This window comes from Eumetopias jubatus, unplaced genomic scaffold (genome assembly GCF_037043125.1).
Source record: "Eumetopias jubatus isolate StellerSeaLion01/CBP00866 unplaced genomic scaffold, mEumJub1_p1.0 scaffold_12, whole genome shotgun sequence".
In the NCBI taxonomy this organism is placed as follows: Eukaryota; Metazoa; Chordata; class Mammalia; order Carnivora; family Otariidae; genus Eumetopias; species Eumetopias jubatus.
This window is the reverse complement of record NW_028274818.1, coordinates 3,169,927-3,179,893: the sequence shown is the minus strand read 5'-3', so window position 1 is coordinate 3,179,893 and position 9,967 is coordinate 3,169,927. Positions and strand designations below refer to the sequence as shown.

At 52.1% G+C, this 9,967-nt stretch overlaps 1 protein-coding gene across 1 annotated transcript; it reads right to left on the bottom strand.

The window, feature by feature from the left end:
• Nucleotides 1-4,578: 4,578 nt before the first annotated feature.
• Nucleotides 4,579-8,964, bottom strand: CD1D (CD1d molecule). The gene is made up of 5 exons (XM_028090938.2): nucleotides 8,622-8,964; nucleotides 8,064-8,342; nucleotides 7,422-7,700; nucleotides 6,603-6,696; nucleotides 4,579-6,491 (listed from the first exon to the last, which is right to left on the bottom strand). Exons 1-5 carry the CDS (start codon nucleotides 8,653-8,655, stop codon nucleotides 6,470-6,472), a joined length of 708 nt encoding a protein of 235 aa, XP_027946739.2. The 5' UTR covers nucleotides 8,656-8,964; the 3' UTR covers nucleotides 4,579-6,469.
• Nucleotides 8,965-9,967: the final 1,003 nt, after the last annotated feature.

Sequence of the window (9,967 nt, the reverse complement as noted above, 5' to 3'; positions counted from 1 at the left end):
GGAGTTTATTTATGCTGTGAGGTAGATTTCCAATATTATTATTTTCCTATATGGAGAGCCAGCCCCCTCACTGATTATTCTTCCACAGGGATATGAAATCACTCTATTCCTTACCTTCAATTTTATTACCAGAATACTTTCTTCTTAGCTTTTCCTTTATTGTATTTTATTTTCATTGCAGTATGTTTGACATATAACATTGTGTACATTTAAGGTATACAGCATGTGAATTTGATACATTTATATATTGTAATATGATTGAATTGTAGCAATAATTATCTCGTCTCTATCTCATCACATAATTATTGCTTTTTACTGGTTGGAATCATTAAAATCTAGTCTCTTAGCAAGTTTGATGATTCTGTATTCACGATATGGTACATTAGAATATATAGGACTTATTTGCTACTCTCTGCAAATCTGTCCAGTAAACATCTGTCCTGCCCCACCCCCGCTGCCCTCTACCATAGAATTTTAGTGACAGTGCCTCTGAGTTTTAATATTCAGTATGGCAGGTCCCATACCCGCACCATCATTTTTTCTCACATTTTTGGCCATTTTAATACTAAGCATTTCGTTCAATTTACACATCTTGGGGATTAATATTTGATTATATTAACTCTTCTAAACCAAGAATAGACCAAGTCTTTCCATTAATTCAGAAGACGTCTTTTGCCCTTCAGAGGACTCTGTGTTTTTCTTCATTTGGGGTATGTACCATTTTTGTGAAATTTGTTCTTGAGAATTTTATATTTCTGTCACTTTTTTGAATGGACTATTTATTCCCATTTTCACTTCTAGTTGGTTATTGCTAATAGAGAATAGCTTTGATTTTCATACACTTACCTTGTCCACATGACAAAAATTCCTGTTCAAATTCAAGTCATTCTTGGCTTTGTCAAATACAGTTGCTTGGGTTTTCCAGGTATATGGTCTAATCATCTGTGGAAAGAGCTAAGCTTAGCTCTTCTTGTCACATCTGTAGGGGACACAAGGGGTCCCTCTGCCTTGGCAGCCGGTTTTCAGGCCCGAGAGAAGGGGACTTTTGCTTGGTTTTCCAAAGGCCACCAAGTCAGCAAGACATCTCAACTGTCAGGGCTCCGGAGGCCTCACGGGGCCTGGACCTCCCAGCACATTCTCTGCCTTGGGCGCCCTTTGATCATGTGGTGAGAAACCAGCTACACCGCCCATCTCTCCGTTGCCAGCGCCAGGACTCTGAAAGTCTGAAATGCAGCACAGAACGTGCAACTTTGCACCTTACAAAACGTGTTCCCTGGGAGTCAGATTTACATTTCTAAGACGAAACTCCCCCAGGCCAGCGCCTTCACGGAGCTGTTAGGCTTGCGTTGATGTGGTCAGTGCTGTTGAAATCTAGAATCCAAGACACAGGCCACAGATGTAACTTCCCACTTCCCTCCATTTCAAGCTGTTATTTCTGGAACTCACAGAAATTAACCTTCTTGGGAAGTTCTAACAAGGCTGCTTTGACCCTTGGTTTCTTCTTTTAATTCTTTTTTTTTTTTACTTTAAATTTTTTATTGTTATGTTGATCACCATACATTACCTCGTTAGTTTTTGATATAGTGTTCCATGATTCATTGTTTGTGCATAACACCCAGTGCTCCACACAGAACGTGCCCTCTTTAATACCCATCACCAAGCTAACCCATCTCCCCACCCCCCCCCTCTAGAACCCTGTTTGTTTTTCAGAGTCCATCATCTCTCATGGTTCGTCTCCCCCTCCGATTTACTCCCCTTCATTCTTCCCCTCCTGCTATCTTCTTCTTCTTCTTTTTTTTTCCTAACATATATTGCATTATTTGTTTCAGAGGTACAGATCTGTGATTCAACAGTCTTGCACAATTCACAGCGCTCACCATAGCACATATAACCCTCGGTTTCTTCTATCCGACAGCCACCGTGTGTCCACTTGCCAATGATGCATCACTCTGCGGCCATCTTTCACACTGATCTCCTCATAACCCACAGGGATTTCAGAATCAGTATTAAATTCTGTGTCCATCTAAGGGCTTCAGATAAATTTTCCAGCACAGTCCCAGCGAGTGTCTAAACATGCATTGGCTCCAGGGCTAAGGGTGATCATTTATGAAGGATGCAGATGATGATTAGCAACCCACAGGTAACTGGTGTAAATCTTAGACTGTAAGTTCACTGAGCAAGAAATAGTACTTTCTTCAGTTTCTTTTGGTTAACCTCTAACTTCTAAGTCTGAGCATCGCTCCATTCTGTGGTGGGGGAGATGTAACCTTAGTTTTCCCCGGTTTCTGCCCCCAGTCCCTAGAGTCCTGACTCCAATCCCACAGCCCCTGGTGCTCGTTCACTGAACCACACAGATCACTGCTCAGATATTCACCTCACTTCCTGCCCAGCCTCTCAGATCCAGTGTCCTTCCCAACATTTCTGTGCCACAATCATGAGCATGGAGTTTTGTTCAGCTTACCCTACTCCACTGCCCAGGAGTGCCACCTGGGCATTCCTTCTGGGAGCCTGCTCCCACCCTGGGAGTGCTGCCAGACAGGAGGGGACAGGTGTCGTCTGCAGTTAGAGCCCCTATACACCTCTCCGTCCGGGAGAAACATCTTGCTCTGGCTTGGGAAGATCTTCCTGTTTTGTGAGGATGCTCTGTTTAAGCCTTGACATCCTATCCCGTCTGCCATCACTGAACGTTTGGAAACACAACTAGAGTTTCTGTCTTCTATTCCTTACATTCTTCCCCCGAGGCACACAGAAATGCGTGGGTATCTCACATGGATAAGAATGAAAAATAAAGTTTCAAGGAAAGGAATAAAGACATATGTTAAAATGTTAAATATAATCCAGATACATAACTTCAGGAATTTTCAAAAAGAGGAGATTTTGCCCACAGGCAAAATTTTTGTGCTTATGTTGTAAACATCACCGGCTGTCTGTGAACACTGGCGTGCTAAAGGTGGGGAGCCTGTGGGTGGCGAGACACGGGGCACAAGCTCCGAGGCTGTGCCAAGCAAAGCTCAGAGGGAAGGGTCCAGCTTAGCAAAGACAGACATCTCTCTGCAGATGGAGATGACTGGAAAATCACTCACCCTGAGGGCCAGGAAGGAGGAAGATGTGGGAATCATCCCCGGATAATCCCAACTTTCACAAGAAAATAGGAAAGATGGTTAGATGCAGGGTGAAAAGCCAGGGCACAAAAATGTGGAAGAACCCCTCTAGGGATGGTTCAATAGAATCAGCAAAAGAAGAATACAAGCCATGGGAAAACCCAGCCTGAGTTCAGAAAAAGAAGCTGAAGAGGGTACAGCCTCTCCTGTGCCGCATCGCTGAGCCGGAGCCGTGCTGAGTGTGAGGCATGATAGTGAGCACAGAAGCCAAGGGAAGACCGAGGGGACGGGAGAGCCTAGGGAGTGGACAGAAGGTACGCGTGGCCTCGGGACAGAGGCCCGGCCCAGCAGCAGGTGCCTAGGAGCCAGGGCCGTGCCCCAGCACAGCACAAACAGCAAACAGTTACCAGAGAGTCTGTCCCAGGTTACACCTGTCCTGGCTTGATTATTAACAGCACCCCTCTCGATTACACCCTAAACTTCTGAGGATGGCCTGGTAAAGAACAACAAATCGAAGCTCTGGGAGGAAAGGCTCCAGCTCATTGCAAAGTGGATCAAGTCTATGCCACAGACTTAAGAGCAGAAGTAAATTTGAGTGAGAGCCTCGGAAAGCTCACCAATGCCTCTGTAGGGTCACAAATACACCTGTGTGCATCTACCTGAGTCCAATCAGAGGAAGTTGAGTAGAATTAGTAAACTCTAATAAGAAAATAACTAAGATGAAAGAAAACTCTACACAAAACTCCAGGGCTGGGCGAGAATATGCAAGGGGGAATATGCCTGGAAAGGTAACCCTTTCCCAGGGCTGGAGTATAGCAGCCTCCTCATCGGAGAAGGTGTAGCAGAGAAGTTCGCAGGCTCGTCCAGGCCGGAGCTGGCCTGCAGTCACTGGACAAGCTGGAAGCAATTCTGCAGACCTCAGCCTGGGTTTGCAGACGGTGCTGCAGCTCAGGGGGACCCTCTAGGCAGCAGGCGGACTGAGCACAGGCCGCGCAAGGGTCTGCAGAGGGAACGGGGCACCCTGGGGAGCAGGAAGTGCCAGTGTCCATATCAAGAAGGCACGGGAAGGTTATGGCCAGGCTGAGGCTGCGAGGTCACCAGTGTCCGCGCGAGCTCTGGGCACGTGGCTGGGGCCGCAATGCAGCCAGTGCCTTCACGCCCACTCTGCGGACCGGCCCACGTGGTAGCTGGAAACTACAAGAGAGCCCCTTCCTCCCGCCGTGCCTCTCGAGGGCCTTCTACCAAAAAAGCTTAACTCTGTGCTCACTTTAAAGAAGTGGCCAGAGGAATTCCACACATTGTCACCTGTCACGGAGCACATAAGAAGGACGAATCTGGAGCCCAGTGACCACGCACTGACGAGCAGCCCAGCACCCAGTGAGGAACGTGACATTCACAAAGAGAATATCAACAGTTTAAAATGAATTCTCAGGGCTTCCTGAGGTGTTCTAAGCTAAGGATGTGAAGACAAGACAGATTTTCCCAGAGATAGGACTTTATTTCCAAAATAAATCAATTTCTTTAAAATGAACCAGAGTTTCTGTAAACTCATGCTGACGCATTTCCAAAAAGACTTCAGAAGGGCTTTTAACACACATGCCCTAAGAACGCAGCCGGCCGGTAGGACGGGTTCAGAGCCTTGGCGCAGCCAGAGGAAGCCAAGCTGAACCGCATGGCCTGCCTGGGGGCAGTATTGGGCCCCTGGTTTGAAGGCATCATAGACAGCCACACAGTCATACATTTGCTCCCCACCCTCTGTGAGATAATCTGTCCTAACCCATTCAGGCTGCATTTACAAAATGCCTTGGGAGGGGTGTCTTATAAACAAGGGAAATGTATCTCTCACGGGTCTGGAGGCTGGCAGTCCAAGACCGAGGCACTGGCAGGTTTGCGGCCGCTCTGAGGATCTGCTTCCTGGTTCCACTTGACACAGGAAGACACTGAGTCCAAGGCCAAAACTCTGGTCTCCTGACCCAGTGCACTTGCTGGTTCCCCTCACTACATGTACAAGTCCTGCGTCAGATGCCCCTTCCAGGAAGCCTTCCCTGACTAATCCCAGGCCAATATTTTCACTTAACAATCATTCTGAGGAATTTGTAGCACCGCGTGACCCAAAGCACAGCGGCTGAACACCAGATCCACCTAAGGGCTCGTTCAAACACAGATTACGGGGGGCCCCACTCCCATTTCTTATTTAGGAGGTCCGAGATGGGGTCCAGAACAATGTGCAAGTCCCCAGTGGTGTTGAGGCTGCTGGTCAGATCACAATTGGGAACCACCGATTTAGGAGCTGGCAAGATCTTCACCCACATCTGAGGCTCAACCAGAAAGTTCAGCATACAAGATGTCAATTCTTAATTTTCTCAAGCAAAGACTCTCTGAAAGTTTAGTCCCATTTCTTCTGGATGTTCAAGGATCCTTAACTAGGAACAGAGCAAACAGCTGGGTGCTGATCAGGGCAGCTCACACCTGCCCAAGTGGGTTCACCCCCTTCCTGAGCATTGTCTCACTTAATAGCTGTAAGTGGGGGAGCCTGTTTGCGGGGACACCTTCATGACTGACTTCCTCCAAACTGAAAAAAGTGACTGGCCATTTGGGAGAAATATCCCTACCCAGAGTAACTTTTTTTTCTACCTAATACACGTACACTATGATTTCTCCTTATAAATCAGTTGCACCAAATAAAATCTTGAGAAACCTGTTTCTTACAACCTAATTTTCTTTTAAAGAAGAAAACACCCCCCCCTTTATAAGTCCAAATTCACAAAAGAAACTATGCCCTAAAACTACCAATTTGTCATTCAGGACAAACTTTTATCCAAGGAGCCCCCACACTGTCATCGAGAAGCAGAGATGTATCCGGGGTGTCCCAAACAGTTTGTAAAAGCTTGAGTGCACATTTTAGTATCAGGCATGTTCACACAAAAATCTAGACGTCCACTTTTCTTGAAAAATGTAGGCTACAGCCAAGCCAGGGTCTTACTTTAGAAATTCATTCATTTTTTGGTAGGTCTCCCTTTATCCTTGACAGCAAGCAGCTGGACCTGCTTCCTCAGGAGCAATCACTTCCCAATTCACTGTAGACTGCACCATCCAGTGACCACGCACAACCTTACACCCCAGCCTGTATCTGCTTGTCCCTGGAAGTTTGCACGTCTATTTTTAATAGAACCATGGGGGCTTATAAACTTGCACTATACTGAAGAAGAACTTCAATCTTCTTACATGAAATGTGAAAAGGACATGATGAGAACTGCTCTGTGACTGCTGTCTGATTCTTCAAGGCATCTTTCCTTTCACCCTCAGCTGCTGAGCTGACGTCCTGGGCACTTGCGATCCTGAGTCCCAGACAGGTGAGGCGAGCAAAGTCACAGGATGCCTTGATAGGAGCTGAGAGGGTGTAGGAAGGGAGAGAACATTAAGGGAAAGGGGAGAGGGGCTGGAGGGGCCAGGAAATGAGGAGAGGCTGAAGGAAGGAGGGGTCAGGAAGGGGAGACCTACCGGTGCCTCCTATACCAGAGGGCTAAGCATCCAATCATCAGTAAGGACCCCAGCAAGGCCACAAGCATCAGCCACATGGAGGAGTGGCTCCCCTCTGCGTGGGAAACACAGGCTGTCAGCACAGGACCCCTCCCTATTCCAAGGCCCTTGGTCTGAGCCCATGGGAGGATGCCACAGATGCTTCTCACTGCCTCCCCCACGGGGAGTGCCCACTTCTGTTCCTCTGCAGTTTCGAGGCCCCCTCTTGTCTCAGGGCCTGGGCGCCGGGGACACCTTCAACACACGGCGGTATAACACACACAGCAAGGACAACCAGGTAGCCACTCTCCACCCATGAGACCAAGAGCAGTGAACCTGACCTAGCTTAGTCTCCTTGTCTTCAACAATAAAATGAGAAGAATAGCACCTGTTTCAAAGGAGCCAGGGACAAGTGGACACCATGCTGGGCAGAGTCCGGAAGCACTCAAGACCCAGCAACTACCTTGTTCCCCCGCCCCCCCAACCCCGGCTTCTCATGGGGAGTGACCTCTCCTGGGATTCTTTATTTGCCACCTGCTTCTGGACCTGTGAATTGTTTGGTCTCTTTTTCCTTGTATATGGGACATTTATCTCAACCCTTTTTGAGTTCAGGCTTTGTTCCCCTCCGTTCCCTCCTTCTGGTATCTGGAACCCCCTCCTTCTAACCTTCCTGGTTTGGGGGGGTGCATTTTGGAAACCCCTCTATCCTGCGTGTGTCCCAACCCGCCTCATGGCCAGTGCCTCCCTCTCTGCTTGAGGACCATCTCCCCCATGCCCAGCCGGGCCCCAGTTCTTTCTCACCCCAGTGGATGATTATGTCCTGGCCCCCTAGACTGCTGTGTCTCACTCGGCACGACAGACCAGCTGCCTCCCGGGCCGCCACGTCCAGGGTCACTCGGAGATACCACGTCCCATCAGCATGGGGCAGGACGTCGCCTCGCTGGGTGCCCCGCTGCTCCTGCTCACCCCGCATCCACATCACCCACACAGGCTTTGGGTGGAAGCCGGAGACGCGGCACACCAGCAGCAGACGGCCGGGACCGGGACTGGGGCCAGTGGACAGCCAGGCCTCCGGCCTCACTGTGTCGGATGAGGAAGTGGGGGATCGCAAGGCAGGAACTCGGCAGCCCACACTTCCCCCTCTGGAGATGGAATCCCTCATGACTTTGTCCATTCGTTTTGGCTTCCCCAGGAAAACCTTCCCTGACCCCCGCCCCTCAGCAGAGATCCTGTTTGACCCCCAGTGTTTATTTAATTCAATTCATGGAACCCAAGGGGGGCTTGGTTAATGTCTGTGGGATGAATAAATACCCTCAGGCTTCACCCATGCCTTCCTGAGACATTCTCCCCGGGGGGGGGGGGGGGGGGGGGTGATCCAAGGGCTGTGAAGTCTGCAACGGGGAGCCCCAGCCGGGAGCGCAGGAGTGAGAGAGGCAGGCTCACCTTGCTTCTCCAGTTCCGACTTCCCTGCCTCAAGGAGGCCTCTGACAAACTGGGGGCAGGTGTCATTGAGGAGCCACTGTAGGGTCTTTCTGGTCCCCTGGTCCTGGTTGAGCTCTTTGGTGGCCCTGCCCACCCAATAGGGGGCATCTGGGGCTGGCATCCAAACAGTTCCTTGGAAACTCATGATCTCTTTTCCTTGAAATGCTGCGTGAAAGAAGGTTTCGGAGGTGTTCCCGGGGCGCAGCTCGCAGCCAGCAGACACCTGGATCTCAAAGGGATCTGAGAAGTGGACGGGACAAAGACCAAAGAAAGGCCGTAAGGATTAGAAGGGACCGCGGAGGGGAAATGCGTATCAGGGTTCTACTGGGGACCCAGAGTCCCGGGAGACGAGCGGGGGACCAGCAGCAGGAGGAACGGCGGCGGTTTGCGGGGTCGAAGCTGGGGAGTGCCAGGGCAGCAGCGGGGATCCGGAGACGGAGGCGTGAGCTGGGCGTCTCGGGCAGAGGGGGAGGCAGAGCCCCCGCCGGGCAGCGGCCCAGGGTCCCACCCCCAGCTCACAGTCCAGGCGCAGCATTTTGACGAATTCGTGCATGTCCCTGGTGAAGCTTCCACGGTACACACTGAGTAGCCGCTGCAGCTCGTCCCACTGCCCCTCGCCGAACGGGCCCCGCGCCCAGGGCTTGAGGAAGCGGATGGAGTCCGAGCCGTTTCTCCAGCCGTAGACCTGCAGCTCCCCGAGCCGCGCCAGGCCGTCGGTGCGCGCCCAGCTGCGGTTGGCGAACACGGACACCTGCAGGCACTGCAGCCTGCCGCGCGTCCGCGGGGCGCACAGCCCGCCCGAGGCCAGCCGCAGCGACCAAACAACAAGCAGCCACCAGCCGCACGCGCTCCGGACGCGGGGCCGCGCCCTGCGCGCGGGGTCGCCGGCCGCGCCCCGCCGGGGGCCCCGGAATCGTCGGTCTCCGGAGCCCCCGGCTCGCGCCGCCCCACGCACCCCCAGGGCTTCCCCGAACCTGGGGGAGCCCCCAGAACAGCGGAGACTGCGGCCACCTGAGGACGCCGGGGTCGGACTCCGGAGGTCCCCGCCTGCCACACCGCCTGAAGGATCTTGGATCGCCCCGCCCCCGTGCCCCGGCCCTCCCACCTCCCACTGCCTCCTCTTCTCGCATCTCTGATCCCCCTCCCCCCAAAACCGCCCCCGTCCTCCCTCGACCCCGCCCCCATCGTCCCCCCCCCGCTCCAACCTCTGATCCCCCTGCCCCCATGCTCCCCCCAATCCTTATCCACCTCAGCGTCCCCAGCCCCTCTGTCCCCCCATCAGTGTCCCTGCTCTCCTCCCCCACCTCCTGGTGCACCTCCCATGGGGCCTCTGCTCAGCCCCCCTGCCTCTCTGCCTGCTCCCTCTCTCCCTCAGCTACCCACTCAGTCACTCTCCAGATGTGAGCCTCCGTGCTGGAAGGATGAGACCACATTATGGTGTGCACCGGCCAGCCTGGCCCCCACGGCTCACACGGATGATGAGCATCCAGACAGTGGGGGTCAGAACATTGGATGCCCCTCTTTGGCAGGTCAGAACCTGGATGGCACCCTGACACCTCCCTTCCCCGCACTCCTTTTAGCCAAATCCTGGGCAACTACTCTAGTCCATCTCTTTGGAAACATCTCTTTTTTTTTTTTTTTTTAAGATTTTATTTATTTATTTGACAGAGAGAGACACAGCGAGAGAGGGAGCACGAGCAGGGGGAGTGGGAGAGGGAGAAGCGGGCTTCCTGCTGAGCAAGGAGCCCGATGTGGGGCTCGATCCCAGGACCCCGGGACCATGACCTGAGCCGAAGGCAGACGCTTAACGACTGAGCCACCCAGGCGCCCCTGGAAACATCTCTTGAGTGTGTCCCCCTTCTCTA